Here is a 14,548-nt window from a genome sequence, read left to right as displayed (position 1 = left end):
GCTTTAATGGGGCTTTTTATGGAGTACAGGATTACAAAATCACGCCGCTCTCTCCCTTCCAGCTGATTGGACACTCTCCCCTCTGTCATTCAAACACTGAATATATCCTGCTGCTAAATGCAACACTACGTTTAGCCCACTTTAGTCTGCTCTAGATTTAGTCACACTGACTTAGCTGCTGGCAAGTTTGGCACGCCGTTGCACCGGGCCAGATGTCGCTGAATCATGCCATCAGGTCAGCCCAGTCAGCACCTCCTCCACTGTTGACCTTAATGACCTCCATTTGTTATTGGCATTGTTACAAGACTTTTCAAAGTGGTGAGTTTTACAGAATGGAAGCAACGTGAAGCTACTGAAAAAGGGTTTCTTTTTTGCAGACAATCAGAGATATCAGACATTGTTGTAGTACATTAGAATTCTATTACTTGCCATCTGGGAAATGTGAGTCCAATAGTCACTTCCATTTTACCTGTGGATTGGTGTGGAACAACTCCTGAGGGGAAAAATCTGGCTTTTTAGCTACTAATTGTCCTCTATGTTCACCAGCTAGTTGCTAATTGTGCCATTTGGCTCTGGGTAGCTTACAATGCTGGAATGATATACTTGTGTCCCGATTCGATACTATCATGATATTTGGATGTCAATTCTATATCAATTGCGTTTTTTTAAGTTTTGCAATTCCATATCATTATTTATTGCAGCATTGGTTTGCTTTTTTACTGCTAGACCATGAAAAAGTTAAATCACGCACCTCTGGAGGCTGAATAGCATGAGCCATAATTCCAAAAACAATGCACATCATATGTAAGTCAGTCTCTCTGACTCTTATTTCAGTGGCATCATATAATGTAGAGAACGGTGGGAAATAAAATTTTTCTAAACAATTTAATTCCAATTCCACTTTGTGTCCTTGCTCTATAAAAGGCTCTATATGATATAAACTTAAATAAGCAACTTACAAAATTGCGTGAGTAGCACTTTACAAGATGTGTTATATGAATAAAAGATTGAATAAAAAAGTACTTTTTGAAGTAAAGTTAAACTGCTACATTTAGCTGACCCTGCAGTGTTTCCTATAAATTGATTCATTTGTGGCAGCTGCCGCTTACTGATTTTCTACTTTTTTAGTATTTAAATGAGTAAAACCTGATTCTGTTGTAGAGCTGCTTGCAGCGCATAACACCCTGTCCGAATATCGAGCCACACTGTGAGTTACAGTGGCCGCTCTCTGTCCACACTGAATCCGTTACATATGGATCTCTGTTGACATTTAAAGAAACCACACACCTATCAGCTGTGTGCTCAGAGATGTCATCATGCTGTGTCATGCTAAGTTGCCTACAGCAGTAAGGATATTTCGACAGAAAACAATGGAAACAAAATGGTTTAGCCTGACGCTCACTGGCGTCGCAGCCACTTTTCGCTTATCCCCTCTTTGCCCTGCTGTGACTTTGTCTCTCTCTCTGTATCATACCACAAATAGGACAATAATTGGTGAGTTTGTGCTTTCCTGTGGGCCCTCACCCTCCCTCCTAGCTACCAAAGCACTATTTGCTGGCAAGAACGTGGGTTGAACCTCCCGAGAATGGCCTTTAGTTGTGGCTGCAGCAACTCAAATTCAGCTGACACTATATCCAGCACAGGGCTTCACAGCAGGCTGGGTCCTTTCTGTGTGCAGGCAGCAGCAGAAAGTTTTCTAATCCAGCGGGGACTTCACTTTGGGTTGGTGATGCTGTTCGAGCAACTGAACGTGTACTTGGAATATTTACCATGCTTCCTCACTTCGGCATTATCATGCATGACATGACCTTATCATAACAGCAGCAACTTCTTTCCAACTCCAAGTGTCATTTATGTTGATTCAGGCATAAACAAATTACATTTAAAAAATTGCACTATTTAAAAAGCTGTATGTAACTCTTGGTTGGCGGTTTAGTCCGACTACCAACCCAAAGTGTCAGTATTTGATGACCTAGAAATGAGACTCTACTGTCTTTCTCCACAGTTGCATACAAGTGAATCAGTGTTTATCCCACCCCTTGTAGCCTGTAGTTATTTTGTCAGAGCATTTTGGTTTGAAATAGATGCCTGTTGACACTGTATATTTTTTTAATGTGAGCAGTAAGAGTGAAAACAGTCAGTTACAGCATTTGAACCAGCAAGTTTTTTGTCAAAGTCGTGCTTGTTTAACTTTTAGTTGAGATTCCATAATTGATGCTGAAATTATTCAAGTCTCAACATTGTTAGGCAAGCTTACAAGTCATGTATGGTATCGACCGTCCCAGACACATTACAAATGGCAATCAATGGTTTTGTCCGTTGTCTTATTTTCCTTGTCTCCAATGCTTCTCGGAGGAGCTAATAATTGGGGCTGATAATTGCTACCAGGCTCATAACATATTGACCCGGGCTCTGTAATAGGCAGGTGTAATAAGCAGCTGAAAACATTCCATTTCTGAAAATGGATATAATTAGTATGTCTCTTTGTGTCCCCACAAGGCGAGACAGTGTTGAATAAACAAATTCTCCCGTGTCATATTTCCAATCTAGTCAGCATTCTCATTAAAATGCCAATGTATATTGGCTGTGGGGACTGCTGTGCATTTCAGCCTAAAAATGCCAGCTGAACGGTTATATTTTCCAGGTTTGACTTAATTATATGATTCACAACAATGATTCTGGCAGCGCAGAAAAAAAAAGCTCAAGCCCATTTTTCTTTTGCCCGCTGGGTTTTTTTGAGAGACTTATTACGTGATCAATCACATAGAGCATGAACGGAGTGGGATCAATTAATAATTGAAAACCGTTAAACTACTGGAAGTGCTGATAGGAATCTGCCTTAAGTCAGAGGCAGGCAGTGTGGAAGGGCACAGGGTTAAATAGACATGATTAATCAACCCCAGAGCAGTATTTGCATTCATTTCAAACACTTCATGTGTGTAGACAGTAACTGTGTCTCACTTCCACTATATAAGAAGTTGCAGGATTGAACCCTCAGAACGCATATGTAACCGGTACTGTACCCTAACAGCAGATCTGTTTAGCATTTTTACTGCAGAAAGTCCTCTTCAATGTAGGTGCCGTTGTTACGGAACTGTAATGTTATTTAATCATATTGGTTATGCTTCACTGAAGATGCAACTAAATGTCTCAGGTTGTGTTTGCACGCTGACATTTTTAGAACAAAAACCAGTCTGTGGAAATTAATAGTATATATTGAAAAATAGCTTTTTGTGTATTGAGTCCTTTTCAAATAAGAGTGATAATTGTCTCTTGCTAGGTATCCCAACAGAGGACTGATGAAAAGAGTGGTTCGATAGGTACCATCCAAAACTTCTTACAATTGAAGCACAAAAGAAAATGTTCTAATGTTTAACAAAGCGATCTGAACTGAAAAGGACTGGTTGTTGGAACAAGGATATAGATATGGCGGCTCCTTTAAGTATGTGAATATTCTGTTAATGGACTCTCTAACAATGCAATGCATAAAGAACTCCCCATTGATTTCAGATAAAGGTGAACTGGCTCCAGGAACACAACTGGAAAATGTTTAAGTTATTCTTGATTAGCAGTGGTTTTCCAAAGTCACATTTTAATTGATGCAAAGGTCTGTCTTGCATCCTTTCCTGTTTATACAAAGTTATAGAGTACAGTGATTTCAAGTATAAAAACACTCTACCATGAAATTTAGTATAGAGTACAGTATACAATCTGTACAGCAACTGTTGTTCTTAGGATTATGCATCTTTATCATTTGGTGTAAGAGCACAAATGCATTTTATTGACTTTTTTAATGTGCATGGCGAAATACTGTTCATGTTGATCTTTTCTAATGACTGTTAAGTGCTATTACAGTCGAGTTACACAGACCAAATGATCAAATGCATTGATAAGGCAGCTCCTCAGCCTCATCATGCAGCCTCCCCTGGTGAAGATGGCAGTGCCCCTCCACTGCCACCTATAGGCAGCCTCAACGTATAACAGATTGCACCTCGTGATTTCTGCAGCTTCAGTGTGATGCTGCTGCTGCTGGCCACAGCCACCTTCCCCCAAGAAGCCGCAGATAATCATTTCATCATTTCCTCAATTATTGACAGGCGCCCTGAGCTCCACTGTTAAGTTTCCAGCATTGTAGATAAAATTACCGACCATTAGTGTATTATACAGTATATGTGTGAATATGTGTGTGTGGTTAGAGTTTGATCCTAACTAGACTTGCAGCTCTGAGGGCAGAGAATGAGGAGCAGAGATATGACAGGCTCATCAAATATCTTGCTTCACTCAGCGCCGTGGCGGGACTACTGCCGCGTCGAGAGGCTCTGGCCTAAAAATGACCCTCTCCCCGCTGAGTTGCCAATCATTACTCATCACATTAGACAGCTAGTCGCGTTCTCAGCTCCGTCTTGCTGTGCTGCCAGTCAAACGCTCCCCTTTCTTTGTCTGATCCTCTTCTCTGCTACAACTCTTCGCCTGCTTTTGATAAGTTCACGTCAGGCATATCGAAGCACACTCTTATTCAGTTAACTACCCTTCACCTCAGCCTTACAAAACTTCCACCAGAGCCCCCATTGTGTGGCGTTACAGTGGTGACTATGATAGAGCAGCTTAACAAATGGCCTTTGATTGTTGCTTGACTCTCCAGTGTTTGTGCATTTCTATGGCACTGCGTCGGCTACCGCATGATGTTTTGCCTTGTGAGTGCAATATCTTGAGATCACCCTGAGGGAATTTTATTCAAATTTAGCACAAGCGTACATTTGAATTCAGCAATGAGCTACTTAGGATTTGGTTGTCTTATCTCAAAGGTCAAGTTTGCTTTGACCTCATCTGTCTCATTCTCATGACATCTCAATAACAAGTTATTAGATTTTGGTGGTTAAAAGTTATGGTCACTGTTACCTTGCAGTGAACACAATATCTCAAGAAGACCTCTGGGAAATTTCTTCAAATTTGGCCACTTGGTCCTCACAGTGAACTGATAACAATTTGGAGGTCAGAGGTCAAGGTCACATTGCATTCATTTCATTCTTGTGGGTTAGGGTTCAGAAAAACTAGGGAAATTTGATTGAATAATAAATTTGTGACACAAGTCTTGAAACTGTGCTGATGGTATACATCTGTGTAAAGCATCCATGTTTTCTCAGACATGGATTTAAACTGGAAATGCAACTTGACTGGTTTGCGGTAGCATAACAACTGCAAGGTGGTAATTCTAAGTTGCTGGATGTCTTCCAGCTGCACTTCTAGTTTTTCTGTCTCTCAGTTTTCTATCAAGGATCTAAAAGAACCAAAATACAAGAAAATATATGCAGTTATTTACTGATCTCTGCCATTTCTCTGCCTCTTAAATCCCCATCCGACTGTTGTTCACCGCATATACCATTGTCAGTAGTGATAACTGCAAATAGCATTACCTCAGGCTGAAAGCATCCCATTTATTGTGAAACTGACTGACAAGCTCGTCACAAACAGCCATGTGCCTAATAGAAGGTATCAAGCAAATCTGTCTCTTTGTGCGGTGAAATGGCTCAGCTGTTCTGTTGAACAATAACTTCGAAAGCAGTTAAAGTTCGGATAAAAATAAATAAATTGTTCTTTTCAGCTGGGACAATGAATCTGATGCTTGCAATAGCTGTGGTTATTTCTAAGAAACTTGTAATCCAGACATAAATGTAGTATATGGTTGAAAACAATAGGAAATTGTGCTCAGAAAGTATAAAAAATTGCACAAAGAAGGAAATGAGCCACAATGCTAAAGAAACTGACAGTTTTTGAAAGCAATTTTGTACAATTATGTCTCTCCAGTCTGCAAAATGATGAAAATCCTGTGTTTTGTACTCTTACTAATCCATTTTCTTCCACTTTCTGTCTCTGTCTCTTTTACATTCTCTATTACAGCCGCGTTGCAGGTGTCCATATCCTTGAACAAAGTGGAGTTAAGTGTCGGAGAGTCCAAGTTCTTCATCTGCACAGGTACAAACGCCGCACACACTGTCGTTTCTATATGTTGTTTGGAGGCAGGTCAGAGATGCAGTGGGGGGCCTCTTGTGAAGTCCGTTTTTTGTTTGTATGACTGTGAACACAACACGATCCATGCCGTCCATATGGTGAGTGACTCTTTGACACGGTGGCGACTGGATCTGCACACCCGCCCCTCATCCTCATTGTCCTCTCTGAACGGGTATATCAGCACTCAGCCATAACAGAGAACCTGAAGCGGGTGCCAGCGGCGCGGTAGGGTGGCAACACACTCTGGCAGGCCCCGGCCCGCCTCCTGCTGGCTGTCTCTTCTCTCCTGCCAACCCACTCAGCGTGGAGCTAACAGCCAAGGGAGTGGAGACACACTGGGAGGAGCATTGAGGGGTTTGGAGGTCTAGCATGTGCTAAGAAGGGGGGGTTGCAAAAATAGTGGTGAATGGAATCAAACTGGCAGGAAATGAAAGCTTTTATTGTGAAAGAGCTTGAACAACAGAACTGAGAAGAATTGAAAAGGCTTTGAGTGAAAATAGTGGTGGAGGTTTGAGATAAATAGTAACTATGTATCGTCAAAAGTGTGTTGGGGGAAGTGCCTGTGTCACTTTTTTTGCCCTTTTCCACCACGGGCAGTTGCAGTTAATTTATTTATTTTTATACCATATTCACATGCCAATGTGCCAACTGGATCGGGCTGAAAAGCAGAGCAGAACAGTCAGGGAAAAAGAAAATCCTGGTAAAACCAAAGCAGGCTTGCAAACAATGAGTCTTTTAAAGTGACTCTTTGGCTTTAAGTTGCTGAGTCCTGCTCTATGAATCAGACCCACATAAATATGGATCGGAGGAAAGAAAGGAACAGAAAGGCAATTATATTGTATGTTGATTCACGGAGTCTGGGCCTGTTTGCGAGGAAAAAAGGCAGAGCTGAGAGGTGAATGTTTTGCTCTTGAGAGAAAAGAACCTGGGTGAAATCAATTCACTTGTTCGATACAAATCTTTCTTGTTTCGAAAGTTTGCCAGGAAGAAATTGGCAGCAGGGTAAAATGATTGAACACCTCATTTCTTCCAAAAGAGCATAACTTTTTTTTTTTTTCCTTGAAGATTGTTCAAACAAGTTGTTTCAGGTCAAAACTGTGTCAAACGCAGGTCATTGTGGCAGCCTGTAGCAGGCACGATTGTATCACATCTTAGTTTTGAGCTAATTTTTTTCTTGTCTGCTCCCAGATCTTTCTACTTGAAAACTATCTTGGCTAAAAGCCTGTTAACTTGCCTTTAATTAAAGCCTTTTAGATTTCATCTTTGCCCTGAAGTAGTCTTAATTAAATATACAACAATCAAAGTTTAACTGTGGAAAAGAAACATCATCGGGTATTATTTAGTAAGAGTTTAACAGTGAAAAGCTTGGTAAATCTGTTGTGTGGTTGTAAATTAATTAAACAAAAACAGAAATCTCTCTATTAATGCAAAAATAACTGTTTATGTCAGATCATAATGCTCAAAAGCCTTTTTTCACCCAAATTTAACATGCATCTTGAGTAACCACTTGTGATTAGATGTCAATACTCCGTTCTACGTGCATATAATCATTTACATCATTCCATTCAGCATCATTAAGAAACTACTGCTGCCGGAGTACGAGCTCCATGCCAGTGACAGTTGGTGTGTGTTGTCTCAATTACTGGATCTCAACAATGCATTCACACCAGCACATAGAGTTTGTCACTTGATGACCCAGGAAACATGTTAGTACCAGGTGTAATCAGGGCATAAGAGGCAGATTGAGAAAATGTATTTTGGAGCCTTGGATGTATAACTCTGGCATAAAGCTCGATGTGATCACTTTTCCATAGCATATTATTCCCTTTTTTTTAAAAAAAAGTGTTCATTTATTTATTTATTTTTCCGTTTTTGGACTTGATTCCTATAGGATATATATTCTTGAGACCTTTCAAATTCTGACTCTATGTCATTCTACACTGAAATTGATGGTATACCTGCACTGCTGCAAAAGTAGTGATGCATTTTTTATTTGTTTTGTTAAAGGCCCCCGAGAAGTATTTTCTTAATCAGCTTCTTTATGATTTATGAGCTCTGACATTAACACCATTTTTCTGCCAAAGTTCACATTAGAGACTCCTGTCTGTGCTTAATTTTTGCCGGTGTTCATTTAAAAAAAGTGAGCAGGTTTTGTTGAGAAAAGATGAGGTTTAACAGGAGAAATATCTGAGTTATGGAAGAGCCAAATACACTGACCAATCAGAGCAAACTAGGCATTTCTTTTTCTTTTTTTTTTTTTTTGAGGGGGTGTAAAGACACAGGCGCTAAAATGCAGCATTTCAGACAAAGTGAAAAAAATACAGGTGTTCTAGCACAGACAATATGAGGAAGATTTAATGTTTTTTGACCATTAAAACATGTAAACATGCTCAAGGAGAAGCCCAAAATAAAGGATAGACCTGAAAACTTGCATAATAGGTCCTTCCTTTAAACTGTTAGTATATCACAATTTGGCATTAATTTTGTTTTTTGCATATTTGGTCACAAATACTTAATGTTCTCCATACCCCACAGAGATATAATGTAGACATATAATTTAACTTTGACTGTATAATCTTTGATGCCCACATATGATATGGATAATTATACAACAGCAGATTTTCTCCATATCCTGCTGAAATGTGAAAGTGTACAATGGCTTGTATGCCGTTGACGAAATTTCCATAAAGACTGAAGAGTGTACAAACATGAATTAATATATGTCAATTGAATAGCCTTCAAACGTTCTTAGTATTCATTTTAAAACCCCTTTTATCCTCCCTGTTTTTAGAGTGAGTGATGTGGCATCTATTCATATATTCTTGCTTTGAGAGGAGAAAATGTAAGTGACATCCTTTCAGCAGAATTAGCTTTTATTCATCACATAGCTGTATATGATAATGTTTTCTTTCTACGCCTTCACTGCAAAGCATTCTGAAAAGATGTTTGCTGCGAGGATTTGAATTGAGGCCACGGCATGGTAGGAGAGTCAGAAAAAGCGGAAGGTATAGGAGGTCAGGAAGAGAAGAGGAGAACAGTGAGTGAGAGGCGGAGAGAGGAAAAAAAGCAGGTGAATTGAGCTGCGGGAGGAAGGGGACAGCTGGAGAGATTGTCTTTAGAAAATAGTTGGCGCTAAGTGGTCTTCGAGAGAGAGAGAAGCACTGCATTTGTGCTTGTGTCACCTTGCACGTCGACTGAATTTGTTCTCGGTTTGTTTGTTTCCATCATTGTTATGGGAAAGGTCACTGACATCTCAATGGTAAATGCATGCAATGAGAGCTGTGAGCAGCTTTTGCAACAATGCACTTGTACACAACATCTTTATGGTGTATGTGAGCAATCTACCGTTTTGCAAAGCCGTATTGTATGGAAGCTTTTTGTGCGCTCTTTTTGCGCGTCTACAGGTATTTTCTGTGCTCTCTGTTGCTCTCTGTATTGTGTTAAAAATCCAAAACTGGTGTCAGATACATCATATAACAACATACATATGCATTTAAAATAGTGGTGTTCTATGGATATACACCACCAAAACAACTACAGTTCTCCTTGGCATAGATCCTGCAAGTCTCTGGAACTTGCAGGATTTAGGTGGACCGTTTTTGTGCCTTCATGCCATCGAAAGCCGTAATCAGAGGCATTCTGTTGTCTGGGTTGTCCGTCCGTCTGTCCCATTCTTGTGACATGATAACTCAAGAACACTTTGAGGGAATTTCTTCAAATTTGGCACAAACATCCACTGTGACTCAATGATAAACAGCTTAAATTTGTGTGTGCATGTGTTAATTATGTCCAAATTTGACACAAATGTCTAGTAGGATAAAATAATGACATGATGACATTTTATATGTAACAGAGCGAAGGTGAACTTCACTGTGATATCATAATGTTCTGCAAATTCACTTGTCTGGTCATTACTCAGTGCCATAATTCAGGAATAAAAGGGGTTACATTTGGTCAGATACTGACTTGGTGACTGATTGTGCTGCTTGAGACTGTGCTGATATTATATCGATTTTCAGATTTGAGTTAAACATCCATGTTTTCACAGACCTGGATGTTAACGGTAAGTGCAGCTTGACTGGTTTGTGGCGGCATACAACCACAGAGTGGTGATTTTAGTCTTATTATGTACAATGTTTTTTGAAGCACTTCTTGGTGCAAGCTATTTTTCAGAACATTTTTAACAAAGTTTCCTTTTAAAAAGTGATGGGGATAAAACTGTCCATTTAAAAAATGTCTCAGGCGTCCCAAGTGTAATTTAAACTAATAGTGGCCACATATCTGTCCAAGGCCTCTGGTGCTCAACCAGTCGATAATCTATTGATTCAACATTATCAAACCAATCAGAGATCCCTTGTTCTCTGTATGCAAGCGTCTCCATTTCTTGTTTTTTTCACTCATGTGAGTGCGTTTCTAACTGTGTATTACTGAATAAACCATTATGCACTAAATACAGAAGCGCTGCTGTAGAGTCAAGGCATTGTCTTTTTTTCAACACCTTTCGCAACACTCTTTAGTTCATATTGTTTTAAATCACCAGGTGTTGAGAAAAACAGAAATGTAAGCAATCATAGAAAACACCATTACAAAAGTCTTGTATTCAGTTTTAAAATGCTCAGTTAGACCTTTTGTTAGGAAACAAACAAACCAGCAGCCACAGCGAGGATATGTCTCCTGTCAGGCTTAAATGAACCTGAGCTCATGGCGTGACAAATAAGGAGGTGGATAAACTGGTGTTTAGGTGTGTGTTTAACCTCCCCTATGACTGAGGTGGCAGAAAGCCAGAACAAGTGTTGGCTGCAAAATAAAACAAAGCAGCTACAAAGGCAGCCTCACTGGTCAAACGAGATCCAACCGCTCTTATGTTTCCATGTGGTTTTCTTCAGATGTGTCTAACGAGGGCAGGGAAGGTCGCATCACTTGTCCCTGTACGCTCACCCATTGGCCAGACATTACAGACGAAGATAAACATGTAATTTTGACACATGTACATGCTGACCAGTGTGATTCCTCCCCTGCTTAGCAGCACTTCTGCCCTGCTATCTACTTCCCGGGAGACCTGAATCAATTACGACCATGGCTCCAGTGCCAGCCACCGTGGGGACGTGGGAGTGTTTCGGCTTGTGCTCGGCTAATTCTGGCGCCAAGGGGCACGTCTAGTCAATAATCTGCCTTGTGCAGGAGGCTTAGATCGCTTCAATATTTCAGTCGCTTTATATTGCTCCCTCACTGCCAAGGAGGATCACAAACATTGTGTGCAACACCTTCCAGAACAAAGCTTTGTTGTTTCCTTTTTCAAAAGTTTTATTTCAAGTTCAAAATCAAGCCAAAAGAGAGCTGTCCATCCCATTCTTGTGAACACAAGATCTCAAGAATGCTTTTGGCACCAACGTCCATTCAAACTAACAAACTGACACTCATGCCCACTTGGACTTAAGAATAAACTGACTAGATTTTGGTTGTCAAAAATGTATGGTAACCTTGCATCTTTCTTATTTAGATGCAAATCTTACAAACATGTTTTGGTCATAACTCAAGAACTCATGCTAATTATGACAAAATTTCACACAAATGTCTAATAGGATATACTGATGAATTGATGATATTTTCTGTCTGAATGGTCAAAGGACAGCTTCAGTGTGACATCATAATAATCTGCAAAAACACTTTTCTGGACATTACTCAATGCCATAACTCAGATAATGAATTGGTGACACTAGTCTCGGGTGTCCACCTTGAAACTGTGCTAACTGTGTAGACTATAGGGGATGTGGGAGTGTTAAGGCTCGTGTTTGGCTAATTCTGGCCCCAAGGAACATATTTAGTCAAAAATCTCTTGTACAGGAGGCTTAGATTGCTTCAATATTTCAGTTGCTTTATTTTGCTCCCTATCTGCTTAGAAGGATCCTAAACATGTTCTGCAATATCTTCCAGATACAAAGCTTTGTTCTCCTTTAAAAGTTTTATTTCCAGCTCAAAATCAAGCCAAAACCAGGCTGTCGCTTTCATCAGCAGTTAGCAGGAGCCGGCGATCAATCGGCGCGCTGCTGTGTAGACGTTTTGCAAGCACCTTGAAAAATCATCATTGTCTTTCCACTCTACCTTCAGAGGAGTCAGTCATCGAGCGTTCTCTCTTGCCAAGAATCAGTAATAATGCCGGAGCTTATGCAGATTTTAAGAGCGCTTTGACAGAAATTTTCACCAGCTATTCATACAGTTGTAAGGACACACACAGGGAGGCAGGGCTGAGCGTGAAAAACAGGGCAGCATGCTACGCACTCCTGTCTTCTCAGATCATCTGTGAAGCAAATGACCTGTCACCGTGCTCGCTGCATCAACTTTAACATATTTAGCTGTCTCTGCTGTCAGCCGACTGTAAAATGGTAAGAGGTGATAACGTTGTAATGCTAACAGGTATAAAAAAGGGACGCCTGTAGCAATGCTAGACACTTATCTGCTCCCCACAAGTACCCACATGCACCACGAGGCACCGGTGGGAAGCCACGTGTGAAGGGAAGCAGGAGAATGGCTTGTACTGTAGCATGATTGCAGCAATGCTTGTGTTTGATTGCCTCATCAGATTTGTTGGCCTTGAAACTAACGAGCAGCACATGCCAAAGCTGTGTTGCTGATAGTTGTTGGAAACATTGCGGTGATGATCGGTGTCAGCATGCTGGGGTGTGAGTGGGAGCCGGCATGTGTTGCTATGATGCAAAGTGCAGGCGTCTAGAGGAAAATTTATCATAATTTACGGTTATGTAGTATCAAACTGAGAGATTATTACCAATGTTATGAGCAATTTACATAACCATACATGCTGGACGAATGTGTTTCCAGCTAAATCCTGCTCTACGTCAAGCCATGTTCACACATACACCTGCGAGCGCTTGAGATGAACCCGCCACCCTCTGCTACTGGCTGCTGAGCATCGGGGAGGTTAAAAGCTTTGCTCAAGGGCATATTGCAGATAGTTAGTGAAGGGAACAGAGAGCATCCTAACTGCCTGCTCTCTCTCTCTCTCTGGGGTTATCTCTTGCCACTGGCTTTTCCCATTTTCCTAACACGACCTGTTTGTCACAAAAAGGGATGTCAGTTTCAGTTAATTTTGCTTTCCATAGACCGACATCCATTAACAGATAACTAACCAATTAATTTTTGAAGAAAAAAAACCTGCAAAATGACTGTGAATGAATCAAAGAGGCTCTTCCTTTTAGTTTGGTGCTCCATTGACTCCAGCTTTAGCAGCACATTGCAAAGGGCTATCCATTTAGAGGTGGTGCAGCTTTAATGTTCTGTGATTCAAATATCATTACTTTCATTTTGTTATCTGTTGGTTTTGATAATAGCAAGTCTCTCACATCCTCCACGGGTTAGCTGATGCTAACCTTAGCCTCTTTTCAGTGCACACCAGCGCAGTTGGATGGGAGTTAGCTGACACTGCTAATTCATAATTTCTCTTGACAACATTGCAGCAAAAAAATTGTGCCCATCCTACGGTCTCTCTCGAGGTTGCCAAAGTGAATAAACAGCTTCATTTTGAGCCTCAAAACTCCTTTAGCATAATTAAGTATTTTAGCAACACTACCTATGCCGACACTGCTAATGGTGCTTACAGAGCTACAGTGATGACATAGTTAACAATGCAGAGTTTCCCACATGTTCATTTATTTGTGGCATCCCACCACAATTAAACATCTGCCACCACAAATAGATTTTTTTCTAATTTTGGAACTGGACCATTCATTAGGAGTGCTGCTAAAATACAAAAAAACGTTATGCTTTGCACCACACTCTTGGCACAAATGGAGCAGCAGAACACCAGACACAATGAAAGTGAAACTTATCTATTCATTCTGCTGGGTCTAAAAATTTGAATTCACTCGCAGCAGCTGCTCCTCTCATGCATCAATCTGATCTGATCAGCTCTGACCTGATTAACAGATCAGTTATTTAATCCAGTACTCAACCACCACAAATTGTTGTTGAGATAAAAAAAGGTTTGTGGAGCCTCCACCTGCGCTACAGACATGCAAAAAACCCTCAAAATATAGAGGGGACACAGAATGGTACAGAGGGACACACATTTTACACGAAAGAAAACAACAGAAGTTAGCTTTTGTCATAAAGCCTCTGTAGCCAGTCGAAAATGTTTTCGGTGGTTAACAGATTAATGGTTCACTGTTAACATCCCAAGTCACAAACATTTATTTCTTCAATTGTCCGCTTTTTTCCTCATTTGAATCCAGCAACTTGTCTCTAAGGGACTGGACAAGCGTGTGTCCATCTCCTCTTTTCTCCAAGGTTCTGGCTGATTGATGGGCTCAGTAATAAGCCTCCACACTGACACTTTTATTTGCAGGTTTTACAGGCAAAGGGCACCTGCTGCTTGCAGATGGCCCAATCATCTCCTACAGTAGCCAGACGAGTTCATGTTTCATAGACTACATATGGAGGCCATTTTAATCAGGGTTCAAGTGAGCTTTTTGATCAAGCCAGCCATTTGTTTCAGTGTTTACTGTCAGTGTGTGTGTTGGTATAC

At 40.6% G+C, this 14,548-nt stretch overlaps 1 protein-coding gene across 3 annotated transcripts in view; it reads left to right on the top strand.

Moving 5' to 3' along the window:
* ncam2a (neural cell adhesion molecule 2a) overlaps positions 1-14,548 on the top strand; it is a 342,808-nt gene that overhangs the window by 224,968 nt on the left and 103,292 nt on the right. For all 3 annotated transcript variants that reach the window (XM_088074600.1, XM_088074601.1, XM_088074602.1), the window contains exon 2: positions 5,899-5,973. In XM_088074600.1, the coding sequence (XP_087930726.1) occupies positions 5,899-5,973 (75 nt within the window). The remainder of the gene's footprint in view (positions 1-5,898; positions 5,974-14,548) is intronic.

The sequence above is a fragment of the Plectropomus leopardus genome, chromosome 24 (assembly GCF_026936395.1).
Source record: "Plectropomus leopardus strain MGB_pleo_1.0 chromosome 24, ASM2693639v1, whole genome shotgun sequence".
In the NCBI taxonomy this organism is placed as follows: domain Eukaryota; kingdom Metazoa; phylum Chordata; class Actinopteri; order Perciformes; family Serranidae; genus Plectropomus; species Plectropomus leopardus.
The sequence above is the reverse complement of the archived record's forward strand: the minus strand, read 5'-3'. Positions and strand labels throughout refer to the sequence as shown.